Here is a 15,042-nt window from a genome sequence, read left to right on the forward strand (position 1 = left end):
TATGTGCACAAGATATCATTGGACACCATAATGAAAACCAAACCTCTGCTGTATTTTGATTTCTACTATAGCGGAATATAGAGCTGGTGCAATTGGAAGAATCTATCTCATGAACAGTCCAAGCAGTATGTTGCCATCTGCAATAATAATGAAACTGAGAGGATACTATGCAAATACCGCAACTGATTTTGTCGAGGTAAATATTACATTTAGATCAACAATCAAACCTATACAAATATTTCTCATGGAAGCCTTCTGGATGGACTGCAGCATTTAACCACAGCCCTGAATAGGGGTTGGTGCAGATGGAAGGCTTGGGGAGGGAGTCTGATTGCAGTTGTTCTTGGCCCTCTTGGCCTATAGACTCTGATGAGAGAGGCTGTGAAAGCATTCAGCGTGGAAATAAAAGGTAACAAAAGTAAACGAAATCTCAGAAGGCTCATCGAATATCTGTCTGTAAACCTGAACCATAACTGCCTAACATATATGTGTGTAAAGATTATACTAGGGATTTCCCGCTACTCTTTGAGCCAGATCCACTACTGGATACACAGCAGCAATTTTATTGACTTTAATGGAGTCATGACGGCTCATGACAATGGTTAAATCTGACCCTCCATATTTTCTCTCTCCATCATTACTAGTTTTCTCATGGCTTTCACCTAGTAAAGACCAATGTTTGATACTTCTCCCACGCTCTGTATTTTAACTGTGTCATAGTCTGCCTAATTTTATTTGTTTTGCATAGGTGGCTCTCCAGTCACAAGGCCTAACAGAGCTCGTCAGGAAACAGAACATCCCCTTTGCTGAATATGACACATACAAAAAATTGAAGGTGCTTGGGAAAACAGTATGTGTATTCATTCTTCATGTCTGTTTGAAAAATATTACTGGAATTCTTGGTACTGCATTTCTTACCCAGCCAAAATTCCCACAGCAGTGTCAGTGAGTGAAGAATCATAGAATCATAGAATATCAGGGTTGGAAGGGACCCCAGAAGGTCATCTAGTCCAACCCCCTGCTTGAAGCAGGACCAATTCCCAGTTAAATCATCCCAGCCAGGGCTTTGTCAAGCCTGACCTTAAAAACCTCTAAGGAAGGAGATTCTACCACCTCCCTAGGTAACGCATTCCAGTGTTTCACCACCCTCCTAGTGAAAAAGTTTTTCCTAATATCCAACCTAAATCTCCCCCACTGCAACTTGAGACCATTACTCCTCGTTCTGTCATCTGCTACCATTGAGAACAGTCTAGAGCCATCCTCTTTGGAACCCCCTTTCAAGTAGTTGAAAGCAGCTATCAAATCTCCCCTCATTCTTCTCTTCTGCAGGCTAAACAATCCCAGCTCCCTCAGCCTCTCCTCATAAGTCATGTGTTCTAGACCCCTAATCATTTTTGTTGCCCTTCGCTGGACTCTCTCCAATTTATCCACATCCTTCTTGTAGTGTGGGGCCCAAAACTGGACACAGTACTCCAGATGAGGCCTCACCAATGTCGAATAGAGGGGAACGATCACGTCCCTCGATCTGCTCGCTATGCCCCTACTTATACATCCCAAAATGCCATTGGCCTTCTTGGCAACAAGGGCACACTGCTGACTCATATCCAGCTTCTCGTCCACTGTCACCCCTAGGTCCTTTTCCGCAGAACTGCTGCCTAGCCATTCGGTCCCTAGTCTGTAGCTGTGCATTGGGTTCTTCGGTCCTAAGTGCAGGACCCTGCACTTATCCTTATTGAACCTCATCAGATTTCTTTTGGCCCAATCCTCCAATTTGTCTAGGTCCTTCTGTATCCTATCCCTCCCCTCCAGCGTATCTACCACTCCTCCCAGTTTAGTATCCATCCGCAAATTTGCTGAGAGTGCAATCCACACCATCCTCCAGATCATTTATGAAGATATTGAACAAAACCGGCCCCAGGACCGACCCTTGGGGCACTCCACTTGATACCGGCTGCCAGCTAGACATGGAGCCATTGATCACTACCCGTTGAGCCCGACAATCTAGCCAGCTTTCTACCCACCTTATAGTGCATTCATCCAGCCCATACTTCCTTAACTTGCTGACAAGAATACTGTGGGAGACCGTGTCAAAAGCTTTGCTAAAGTCAAGAAACAATACATCCACTGCTTTCCCTTCATCCACAGAACCAGTAATCTCATCATAAAAGGCGATTAGATTAGTCAGGCATGACCTTCCCTTGGTGAATCCATGCTGGCTGTTCCTGATCACTTTCCTCTCATGCAAGTGCTTCAGGATTGATTCTTTGAGGACCTGCTCCATGATTTTTCCAGGGACTGAGGTGAGGCTGACTGGCCTGTAGTTCCCAGGATCCTCCTTCTTCCCTTTTTTAAAGATTGGCACTACATTAGCCTTTTTCCAGTCATCCGGGACTTCCCCCGTTCGCCACGAGTTTTCAAAGATAATGGCCAATGGCTCTGCAATCACAGCCGCCAATTCCTTCAGCACTCTCGGATGCAACTCGTCCGGCCCCATGGACTTGTGCATGTCCAGCTTTTCTAAATAGTCTCTAACCACCTCTATCTCCACAGAGGGCTGGCCATCTCTTCCCCATTTTGTGATGCCCAGCGCAGCAGTCTGGGAGCTGACCTTGTTAGTGAAAACAGAGGCAAAAAAAGCATTGAGTACATTAGCTTTTTCCACATCCTCTGTCACTAGGTTGCCTCCCTCATTCAGTAAGGGGCCCACACTTTCCTTGGCTTTCTTCTTGTTGCCAACATACCTGAAGAAACCCTTCTTGTTACTCTTAACATCTCTCGTTAGCTGCAGCTCCAGGTGCGATTTGGCCCTCCTGATATCATTCCTACATGCCCGAGCAATATTTTTATACTCTTCCCTGGTCATATGTCCAACCTTCCACTTCTTGTAAGCTTCTTTTTTATGTTTAAGATCCGCTAGGATTTCACCATTAAGCCAAGCTGGTCGCCTGCCATATTTACTATTCTTTTGACTCATCGGGATGGTTTGTCCCTGTAACCTCAACAGGGATTCCTTGAAATACAGCCAGCTCTCCTGGACTCCTTTCCCCTTCAAGTTAGTCCCCCAGGGGATCCTCGCCATCCGTTCCCTGAGGGAGTCGAAGTCTGCTTTCCTGAAGTCCAGGGTCCGTATCCTGCTGCTTACCTTTCTTCCCTGCGTCAGGATCCTGAACTCAACCAACTCATGGTCACTGCCTCCCAGATTCCCATCCACTTTTGCTTCCCCCACTAATTCTACCCGGTTTGTGAGCAGCAGGTCAAGAAAAGCGCCCCCCCTAGTTGGCTCCTCTAGCACTTGCGCCAGGAAATTGTCCCCTACGCTTTCCAAAAACTTCCTGGATTGTCTATGCACCGCTGTATTGCTCTCCCAGCAGATATCAGGAAAATTAAAGTCACCCATGAGAATCAGGGCATGCGATCTAGTAGCTTCCGTGAGCTGCCGGAAGAAAGCCTCATCTACCTCATCCCCCTGGTCCGGTGGTCTATAGCAGACTCCCACCACTACATCACTCTTGTTGCTCACACTTCTAAACTTAATCCAGAGACACTCAGGTTTTTCTGCAGTTTCGTACCAGAGCTCTGAGCAGTCATACTGCTCCCTTACATACAGTGCTACTCCCCCACCTTTTCTGCCCTGCCTGTCCTTCCTGAACAGTTTATAACCATCTATGACAGTACTCCAGTCATGTGAGTTATCCCACCAAGTCTCTGTTATTCCAATCACGTCATAATTCCTTGACATCACCAGGACCTCCAGTTCTCCCTGCTTGTTTCCAAGGCTTTGTGCATTTGTATATAAGCACTTGAGATAACCTGCTGATTGCCCCTCATTCCCAGTATGAGGCAGGAGCCCTCCCCTCACAGACATTCCTGCCTGTGCTTCCTCCCGGTATCCCGCTTTCCCACTTACCTCAGGGCTTTGGTCTCCTTCCCCCGGCGAACCTAGTTTAAAGCCCTCCTCACTAGGTTAGCCAGCCTGCTGGCAAAGATGCTCTTCCCTCTCTTCGTAAGATGGAGCCCGTCTCTGCCCAGCACTCCTCCTTCATGGAATACCATCCCATGGTCAAAGAATCCAAAGCCTTCTCTCCGACACCACCTGCGTAGCCATTCGTTGACTTCCACGATTCGACGGTCCCTACCCAGGCCTTGTCCTTCCACGGGGAGGATGGACGAGAACACCACTTGCACCTCAAACTCCTTTATCCTTCTTCCCAGAGCCACGTAGTCTGCAGTGATCCGCTCAAGGTCATTCTTGGCAGTATCATTGGTGCCCACGTGGAGAAGCAGGAAGGGGTAGCGATCCGAGGGCTTGATGAGTACAGGAGAAAGCCCCAAATGACATATCTAGCCATACACTGCAAGCTTTTAGGGATAGGCACCATCTTTTCACTGTTTATGTGTCAGTGCCTAGCACAAGGGTGCCCTGATCCCTGATTGGGGCCAGTACAGATGATGATGATAGTAATAATTAATACAAACATTAAAGTGCATGTTAAAATACAGTATATCAATTTTCTTTAAAAATATGATTGCTGTATAGGATTTTTTTCTTTATTAGCGCTTTCTTGGGTGTAGCCCACTGTTTACAATGGTCTTTGCCCAGGTACTAAATGGGCAAGTTCACACTGAGGTCAATGGTAGTTTTGCCTGAATAAGCCTAGATAACATCCTCAGGATTTGACCCAGTATTTGTTAATACAGTCCTATATATAAAGCAACATTTTTTCTCTAGGTTCTGGGATGGAAGGAACTGCCTCCTGAAAATCCGCTCATATCAGCCTATGTAAAAGTATTTGGCCATGAGCTTGCCTTTGCTGACGTCAACAAGGAGCTCATTCAACAGACAGTGAAGGTATTGATTGCCCCTATCTTTCTGTTTTGTCTGAGGGGCTTCATAGTTTCCTTCCGCTCCTCTGCTCCCTCTACTTAACCTTCTGGATCTTTGTCCCTTTGCAGGCTCTGACTGAATCATCAGATAGGCACATGTTAGTGAAGAAAGTGATCAATCAAATCCAAAGAGGCATTGCAGGACAATGGACACAGGCGATATTGGCAGGAGAAGTTCGGCACATTGTCCCTACCTGTGTTGGCCTGCCACTGGAATTCAGTTTATATAGTACTGGTCTGATACATGCTACAGCCAGTGGTGAGTTTTGAAAAGCATCATTTAATGGTTTCACCTCAACACATAGGGATTTCAGAGTTCTAATCCCTGCTCTAACATTAAATCCCTCTGTAGTATTGGCAAGTCGCCTACCTTCTGTCTCGAGTTCCTGATTTCTAATATGGAGGTAGTAATACATAACTACATCATACTTGGTGTGAGAATTAATTAGCTGGGAATAAATACTGCCCTTGGATACAGATGTGTAACTCCTGATTCATTTCAGTAGGCACTACAAGGGTAAAACTGGGCCCTTAATTCTGTAAGTGTTTTGAAGATGAAAAGGTGCTCCCTAAGTGCTAATTATTATTATTTTAACAAAACTGTCAATTTGGAACCCTTAATATATTGTTTTGCCATTGCTATAATTCTTTTCTATCTCTTTACAGTTGGTGTAAATATGTCCCCCTCTTTATCTGGCACTTTTAAACCTTTGCAGTTCTTTGATGCCAATGTGCAACTTCATGCTGATATCAACCCAAGGTGAGGAAAACTAGGATATATATGTATATAAATATGATGGTATGGTATAACTTTATTGGCAGAGATTTAGGATAGCTGAATTATTTACAAGGGTGAAGCCACGTGTAAGTTATATAGGTCAATCCAAACAGGTGCTGTTAAACCTTTTATTCCACACTATATCATCATGCTCTGTATTTGCCACATACATTACAGAGCATTTAAAAAAATATCCTGGAATTATGTTTTTTTGTGCCTACACTGCTGGGTGACTTAGTCATCATTAATCCAGGCCTCAGAGCAAACCATATAAATACAGTATCTCTAAACAAGACATAAAATAGCTTTTCTATACCTAAAAAATGCCATGATTGTAAAGTATGTTATCGCAGACCTTGCAGTGCTATCAGTGTGTGCTGGATCCAAACTGGGAAGCTGGGATTCTACCATGTCTCATAAAGCTTCTATTTCTACCCCTTCAGGGATGAGTGATATCAGATGTAAAGTCATGACATTTTACATATAAAAAAGCTGCTACTGATGCAGCACGAAATATGGTCATCCTGGGCCTCAGGCTAGTGTAATTTTGCCGGGGCTGGCTGGGGGGAGAAGAAGAAATATTTTTGAAGCTAGTTGGTTTTTTAAAAATAGCAGGTGTTTGAAAGAGCTCAGAGTTTTCTAATATTAGAATAAGAACTGGGGTGATGGATTAGAACTGAAGAGGGCAGGTGAGGAGGTCTAATGGTCCATGTTAAATTCATTTATCACATGACTCTGCAATTCGTCATCTGGATCTCACCTCCTCATATATGATATATCTCTTTATCTGTCAATAGATTGACCTTTTTCCTTTTACAGCAACAAACTCTCATTTCCAAAAAGAGATATTTATATAAAGGGAATTCTACATTTCAAAGTGTGCTTGCTAAGTATATATTTATCGATTTATATGGTTAGGCATGTTTATATTTTCCCTCTCTTTCAGCGTATACATGCATACAGTGGCAATGATGGGAATCAATACACAGTACTTTCAGAGTGGTCTTGAATTTCATGCCAAGTTCCGTGCCAACATCCCAATGAAATTTTATGCCAGAATAAACGTCAAAGATAATAGTTTGAAGTTTGAAACAACTCCATGTCACCAGGAAACTGAGCTAGTGACTGCAAGGTACAGCAGTTATATTTAGTTTGTTTAGTTTTAACTCTTCTGTACAATTGATGGTGAATTACTTATTATAAAATGATAAAGACACAGCTTTTTGCTAAGACTTTCCTGTAGTAGGATAGTTATAGAATGCTAAATATTTTCTTTTGCTCACTATGTTCAGGATGTATTTTTTTGTATTCAACTTTACCGGCAATTTCAATCCTCTGTCATTTAATGGTCCTCATCCTGAAGTCCTGACTCAGGCAATGAAGCCATTGAGGGCTTTGCCTGAGTACTCAGAGTAAGAACTACAGAATCAGGCCCAGTGCACTTCTGGTGGTTAAATACAAGTGAACTTGTAGTGTAATTGCCATTATTGCACTTCTAAATGCCCCTGCCTTTATAATCCTTTGTTTGGCTCATACAGAGCTCAACTACTCTAACGTTTTATTTAGTTAATAATTGTTCTGCGGTCATGCTGTTAGCATCTAGAACTATGAAACCGATTAAATCGAACTGTCCCCGTTAAGCAACATACTGTATCAACTCTAATTAACCATAAATAGTCCACTGCAGAGCCGTTGTTCAGAACATGATGTGTCTTGAACTATACTCAGCAGGGCAGTAAATTTAAGTTCTGGAGGACTAGTTGAGAGAAGGAGTTCCATAGGTGGGACCTTAGACTGCCAGTGCCCTATCTCCAATCCTTAAGTCATCACAGCTACAGAATGTCTTCAAAACACATTGGTTCATCTCAGCAGTTTTGGTGGGACTTAGGGAGAGAGAGAGTCTCTAAAAGAGCTAGATCTAAAATCATGAAGGGCTTTGCAGTATAGAACCAACACCTTAGATTTCAACCAGAAGCAGATGGGGAGCCAGTGCAGTATATGGACAACAGCTGTAGTGTGCATTTCACTAAGTAGATGAAGGGCAGCGTCAAGGGCAGCTTCAAGTAGAGTGCATTGCAGTTGTCCAATCTGGACATGACAAAGGCAGTATCTGTGGCAAAGTCATCAAGGAGAAGTCATAGATTACCCTTATTATCCACAGATAAAACAAAGTACTCTGAGCCACTATGGTTACATGGGAATCCAACAGCAACAGAGAGCCCCCAACAACCCTGAGATTGTGAACGTCTTTTGAAAGGGATGTGTAGACTCCACCAACAAACAGAGCAGTCAAAACCCTTGTTATTTCTTCAGATTGCTTTCTTCTGCCAAGCATCACCTCTATCTCTTCTGGATTAAAAATAGCAGGCCTGTGAAAAATCAGAATAGAATAAAATACATTATTGATAGAGCCATTTACAAGTAGTGTATCATGCCTATCCCCACAGGACTAAACTTTATGCTATTTCAAGAAATGTGGAAGAGATAACTTCAGCAAAGAGATTGTTAGTTCTACCAGAAGAAGCTGTATCGGATATCTCCGAGCAACGTTTTAAATCGGCAGAAAGGACTTCAAGAAATGGTGCCACAACGGTAATTAACACTCCTGTATTTGTATGTTATAGATAGATAGATAATGGATGGATGGATAGATAATAGATGGTCTAGGTGGATCGATGGATGGATGGATAGATAGATAGATAATGGATCTGATTTTCAGAAGTGCTGAGCTCCCATAACTCCCGTTGAAGTCAATGGGACTTAGGTGTTCAGACCATTTGAAATAGTCTTCATATACATCGCTGCAGTAGAATTTAATGGGCCAAGTGATGGAATTCTTACTCTTCGTCTGCTCATTCCTCTTTTCTGTGCAGAGCAGACCCTAAGTGTACAGATCTGGCTGTTTCTTCACAGTAGGAGGGATCATCCATAACCATGGGGCTCTCTTCCTCTTCCCAGTACCCCATAGAGAGGCTTCCCTGGGCCATCAGATCCATATGGAAGGTGTAGGCCTCAGGCAGGATGGAGAGGGCAGGGAACAGGATGTGCATTTTGCTTCCCAAGCCCTGTGGGAATCAGTGCAAATGGTAACACAGCCCCAGGCTCTGCTTTGCTAAGTGCCCTTCGTACTTGGGAATCCCCTTTAAGCGGGGGGCCAGCTGCTGCTTGGGAGTCCTGCACCGGTTTTTGAGTCACTTTTGCTCCCTCTCCAATTCCCCTTAAACTTGCCATGTTTCTGTTTAATGCAGCAAAGAACAGCTTTTGACGGGATGTCCGAGACATATTCCTATGGCTCAGAAGAGGAATTTTACCACAGAGCTGGAGGAAGATCTTATGCACTAGTCTTTTGTAGCAAATTACATAGTTTGGGTTGCCAAACCTGTCTTAACCTTCAGTTACGAGATGCTGCTTTCTTAAAAGATACATTTCTACACAGATTGGTTGGAGAGGGTGAAATCAAATTAGTTTTAAAACCAGGTATCGTATTATGCACAAAATTTTCCGTTTCTCCACATCAGTACAACTAAAGCAGTATGCATTAAAACTTAATGCATGTGTCTGCTGTTTAGTCCGTACAGATACTGCTATTGACAAAATACAGCTGGAGATTCAGGCAGGATCCAGAGCAGCTTTCAGAATAATCCAGCTGGTAACCCTAGTGTCAGAGGAGGATGATGATTCAATTCCAGATGACGTGGTTCAAACAAAACTGAAGAAGATCCTAGGAATTGAAAGTATATTTAAGGTAACTGACTTGGTTTGAAATGAAAGATAATTGAACAACAACAAAAAATGCCATTCAACAAAACAAAATAAATGGTCCTACAAAATTAGAGGGAAATCTGCAGGAAAAAAACAGAGTTTGATTTAGTTAGAACTGTAAATATTTTCTGAGGAGTAAAAAAGTATATGCTGAAGGGACAGTGCGAGGTAGTTTAGACTTCTTAAACTAAAAAGGAAGGAAAGAAGAGTTAAAAGCCTAATCAAATCAGACCTATTCAGTATCTTATTATTACATTTCAAATAAAGAAGTTGTTTGTTGTTTGTTTTTTGGCTTTCAGCAAGAAGGTTGGTGGTGATTTGAGTCTAACGTAGTGAATGCCAGTGAAAATGAGGTAGGATCAGAAGAGATTAAAATAGGGAAAGAACAAGTTAAAAATTACTTGGACAAATTAGATGTCTTCAAGTCACCAGGGCCTGATGAAATGCATCCTTGAATACTCAAGGAGTTGACTGAGGAGATATCTGAGCCATTAGCGATTATCTGTGAGAAGTCATGGAAGACAGGAGAGATTCCAGAAAACTGGAAAAGGGCAAATATAGTGCCCATCTATAAAAAGGGAAATAAGGACAACCCGGGGAATTACAGACCAGTCATCTTAACTTCTGTACCCGAAAAGATAATGGAACAAATAATTAAGCAATTAATTTGCAAAAATCTAGAGGATAATAAGGTGATAGGTAACAGTCAGCATGGATTTGTAAAAAACAAATCTTGTCAAACCAACCTGATAGCTTTCTTTGACAGGGTAACAAGCCTTGTGGATGGGGGGATATGGTAGATGCGGTATAACTTGACTTTAGTAAAGCTTTTGATACTGTCTCACATGACCATCTCATAAACAAACTAAGGAAATGCAATCTAGATTGAGCTACTATAAGGTGGGTGCAAAACTGGTTGGAAAACTGTTCCCAGAGAGTAGTTATCAGTGGTTCACAGTCAGGCTGGAAGGGCATAATGAGTGGGATCCTGCAGGGATCAGTTCTGGGTCCGGTTCTGTTCAATATCTTCATCAGTGATTTAGATAATGGCATACAGAGTACACTTATAAAGTTTGCAGATGATAACAAGCTGGGCGGGATTGCAAGTGCTTTGGAAAATAGGATTGAAATTCAAAATGATCTGGACAAACTGGAGAAATGGTCTGAAGTAAATAGGATGAAATTCAGTAAGGACAAATGCAAAGTACTCCTTTTAGGAAAGAACAATCAGTTGCACACATAAAATGGGAAATGATTGCCTAGGCAGGAGTACTGTGGAAAGGGATCTGGAGGTCATAGTGGACCACAAGCTAAATATGAGTCAACAGTGTAACGCTGTTGCAAAAAAAGTGAACGTCATTATGGGATGTATCAGCAGGAGTGTTGTAAGCAAGACAAAAGAAGTAATGCTTCAGCTCTACTCCACTCTGAGTAGGTCTCAGTTCTGGGTGCCACATCTCAGGAACGATGTGGACAAATTGGAGAGAGTCCAGAGAGAAGCAACAAAAATGATTAAAGGTCTATAAAATATGACCTATGAGGAAAGACTGAAAAAAATGGGTTTGTTTAGTCTGGAAAAAAGAAGATTGAGAGGGGACATGATAACAGTTTTCAAGTATGTAAAAGGTTGTTACAAGGTGGAGGAAGAAATTTTTTTTCCCTCTTAACCTCTGGTGATAGGACAAGAAGCAATGGGCTTAAATTGCAGCAAGGGAGGTTTAGGTTGGACTTTAGGAAAAAATTCCTAACTGTCAAGGTGGTTAAGCACTGGAATAAATTGCTGAGGGAAGTTGTGGAATCTCCATCATTGGAGATTTTTAAGAGCAGGTTAGACAAACACCTGTCAGGGATGGTCTAGATAATACTTAGTCCCGCCTTGAGTGCAGGGGACTGGACTAGATGACCTCTCAAGGTCCCTTCCAGTTCTATGATTCTATACTTTGAAACATTCCCTCTCAGTATTTACAACGCAAACATCGCAGCATTGTGCTAGTATATGATGAGATACAGAATGTGAACTTGACTGTGCTACAAAGGAGGATGAGAGCCAAGGAAGCAGTGTGGAGATCTTGGGCCTCCAAAAAGCTTCTCCTGTGTGCTGTAGATATCCTGCATCTGAAAGGCTAGGTTTATGGGGCAAAGTGCCCTGTTCGTCAAGAGGCAGGGCTAACCCTGCCAAATGATTTGGAGGAAGAATCACAAAATCTCCTGTCCCTTGGATGGATATTTCCAACATAGGGGAATAGGAGGCCTGAATGTTTTCCTCATAACACATGATATATAATTCCCAAAGCAATGAAGCTATTATTCCTGGAAAGTCAAGAACATGCAAGTGGCTTTAAATTCAATAACATTGCACTGAATATGATGGGAAAATGAATTTTTAAAAATCTGCCTCACTAACTGATACAATTCTTCAAAGTAACATTTGATTGGACTTGCAGGCTGCAAACAGAAGTGCGCATCAGCACCTTAAGAAGCAGGCTGCCAAGAAAGATAAAGTCAAAATTGCAGAAATTCGCACAGATCCAGCTGCTAAATATCAATCCAGCTCATCCTCATCATTGTCCTCATCATCATCTTCCTCCTCCTCCTCCTCTTCTGTTGGTGACAAATACAGGAATACAGACATGAAAGACAAAACATGGCAACCTAGACAAAGGGAAGGAAGCAGCAGCAGGAGCAGTAACACCAGAAGCTGCAGTAGCGGTGAAGAGGATCATGCTGCAAACAAGGAACAGCAAGGGAAAAGTGACAAACCAGTGAGGAGCTGTAGCAGCAGCAGTAACAGCGAGTATTCCAAACAGCAGGTAACTCATTCGGACTCTTAAGTCTGTATGAATTATACTTCTGGTAATAGTTACGTTACTTTATGCACTTTGTTATAATAAATCAGGAAATTATGCATTATGAATTAATTATATAGGGACCAGTTCGGCCCCGTCACAGGAGTAACTTCACTGAATTGAATGAGAGTTACACTCACATAATTGAGGGCAGAATTAGACCTAGAGAGTCCAGTGGCATTAGTAGAATTTACTCTTACTTCCCAGTTTATACAAGAGAGTTTATACGGAGAGTGAGGCTGGAAATTAGAAGCATATGGAGCACTGGGCAAAGTAATAAAAATATATTGTACAGTATTGCTTTCTGCCATTATGGTGATAGATTAGGTGACCTAATATAGATCTCTTCCATCTCTAACTTCTGAGATTCTCTGAGTCACTCAGATTTGAGTGTTGCGTATATTTTATTACTGAAATTATTACCTAATATTTTGCCATCTTTTGTGCTGCACCTTTTGGAGCAGTAACCCAAAGCAGCTTTTATGGGAGTCAACACTGCCACGGATTTCCATCTATTGTAAAATTCTGATACTAGTAAAGAAAAGATATAATTAGTGAGTTATTATATTAAATAATATAATTAAATAATATATAAATTATTATAACTCTCTTTCTTGCTAGTATAGAAGTACTGTGCCTTGGGTTGTCATTGAATAGCTCTTACTACTATGTCCAATAAAGGTGGTTTAACGGAACCTAACAGATATGCTTGCACATGATGCATAGTGCATTACTAAGTGAGTAGTCCCATTGAAATAAATGGGACCACTTGTGAAGTGCTACTCAACATGTATAAAAGTATCTGAATCAGGCCTATAGCAATTTCTGGTTTGTGTTGTCAGCAGATTGCATCCTGTACTGCTTAGGTCCTGATTCTGCTGACCTGATGCATGTGTAGTAGAACCTTTCTCTGCAGGTAGTTCCATTCATCTCAACAAGGCCATGGGTAAAATTTTCAACAGCACCTAAGTGATTTAGGAACCAAAGTCCTATCTTCAAAAGTGACATAGACATTTAGGAACCTATGTTCCACTGAAAGTTAATGGGACTTGGGGATGTTTGAAAATTTTACTCTATGTGCATAGTCAGGTATTACACAATGTAAGAATGACAGACAGAATCTGGACCTTAATGAATATAATGTTTTCTCTGTGCAGTGTAAATATGCTGAACAGATCTGTTTGTTGACATAAATTATTATGGTTTTAAAAGTTAAAATGTATTTGTTTAAGAAGGCAGTTATTTTATTAACTAAATTTCAGTTTGGTACAATGAAAGAATCTGATCCTGTGCTGTTTGATTTCATTATGAGTTTTGAATGAATAAAGAATGCAGGCTCAATCCCAAATCTTGTTAATCTAAAAGATCTGTTCTTTGTCAGGTCACATTTCTATTCCATGTTTCCTTCTGTTAGACTGAAATTGTTCTTGTAAAAGATTTTTTCCATTATTGTTTTACTTGTTTAGGGTTTGATCCTGCTCCCCTGGAAGTCAATGGCAAAACTCCCAATGACTTCAATGGGCTGGATCACATGCTTAAAGGATTTCCCTGTATTTCTGGATAGGATTCTGCCGAATACTGCACATAGCATGTTTTTTTTAATAAAGACCATTCCTTTAACAAATATTAATTTATGTGACATGCAGTGTAGTACTTTACTTTACTTTTAAAAATGATCCAACTGACTTTTTCTCCTGTGACTTTAGCCTAAATTCTTGGGAGACAGTAAACCTCCAATACTGGCTGTTATTCTTCGTGCTATTCGAAATGACAGAAAGCTGGCAGGCTTCCAGCTTGTGTTGTACACAGACTTACACTCCACAACACCTAGGATACAAGTGTTTGTGTCAAACATCTCAGAATCAAGTATATGGAAACTCTGCGCTGATGCTTCAATAGTAAATTCTTACAAAGCAGTGGTAAGGTTCAAACATAATCTGACCAACGGTAAATGTTTTATATTGATATTACTATGTTTTTATATTTTAAATTGAAAATAAAAGTAATTATTCCTCTCTCTTAGGGTTATCTAAAATGGGGCCAGGATTGCCAGGACTACAGGATTGCTGGAAAAGTTGTAACTGGCCAATTTGCTGATTACCCAGCCACACAGATCAAGCTAGAGTGGCCTAAAGTTCCTTCAAGAATCAAAACAGCTGCAAGATGGTGAGACTTGACTCATCATTTTTTGAAATCTAAATTCTTTACTTATTTTACAACATAATCAAACTTGGAGAATGCATATTCAGCAATGAGCGTTCAACCATTACAGGCGCAATCCTGCAGTTCCCACGCAGGCAAAACTCCTGAATGTGGAAATTTTTGAAGGATCAGACCACACATTGGTCTCTCCTATTTTATTTAGTCTCCAATTCACTTTTTTTCGTGTAATCCTTAGCATGAGTCTCTCTTAGAGCAGCACAATAGGTCCATTTGAAACACAAAGTTCATTAAATACTGATTAGAGTACATTAATGTGGCAGGTTTCAGAGTGGTAGCTGTGTTAGTCTGTATCAGCAAAACAACCGAGGAGTACTTGTGGCACCTTAGAGACTAACAAATTTATTTGGGCATAAGCTTTCGTGGGCTGAAACCCACTACATGAAAAAATGGGTGTTGCCATACCAACCGTAACGAGACCAATTAATTAAGGTGGGCTATTATCAGTTTTTCAATTCTGCAGTTTCTCAAGAAACTGCAGAATTGGAATTAATTTGCAAACTGGACACCATAAAATTAGGCTTGAATAAAGACTGGGAGTGGATGGGTCAT

The 15,042-nt window shown here is 41.4% G+C and overlaps 1 protein-coding gene across 1 annotated transcript in view; it reads left to right on the plus strand.

Annotated features, from left to right (window-relative positions):
* The window catches only part of LOC125641855 (vitellogenin-2-like), a 42,784-nt gene that overhangs the window by 17,307 nt on the left and 10,435 nt on the right, over positions 1-15,042 (plus strand). Inside the window, exons 14-25 of the mRNA XM_075131988.1 lie at positions 72-196; positions 749-835; positions 4,730-4,849; positions 4,954-5,143; positions 5,551-5,644; positions 6,609-6,794; positions 8,110-8,254; positions 8,911-9,139; positions 9,232-9,407; positions 11,869-12,234; positions 13,977-14,189; positions 14,294-14,436. Of these exons, the coding sequence (XP_074988089.1) occupies positions 72-196; positions 749-835; positions 4,730-4,849; positions 4,954-5,143; positions 5,551-5,644; positions 6,609-6,794; positions 8,110-8,254; positions 8,911-9,139; positions 9,232-9,407; positions 11,869-12,234; positions 13,977-14,189; positions 14,294-14,436 (2,074 nt within the window). The remainder of the gene's footprint in view (positions 1-71; positions 197-748; positions 836-4,729; positions 4,850-4,953; positions 5,144-5,550; positions 5,645-6,608; positions 6,795-8,109; positions 8,255-8,910; positions 9,140-9,231; positions 9,408-11,868; positions 12,235-13,976; positions 14,190-14,293; positions 14,437-15,042) is intronic.

This window comes from Caretta caretta, chromosome 8, assembly GCF_965140235.1.
Source record: "Caretta caretta isolate rCarCar2 chromosome 8, rCarCar1.hap1, whole genome shotgun sequence".
NCBI classification, from domain to species: domain Eukaryota; kingdom Metazoa; phylum Chordata; order Testudines; family Cheloniidae; genus Caretta; species Caretta caretta.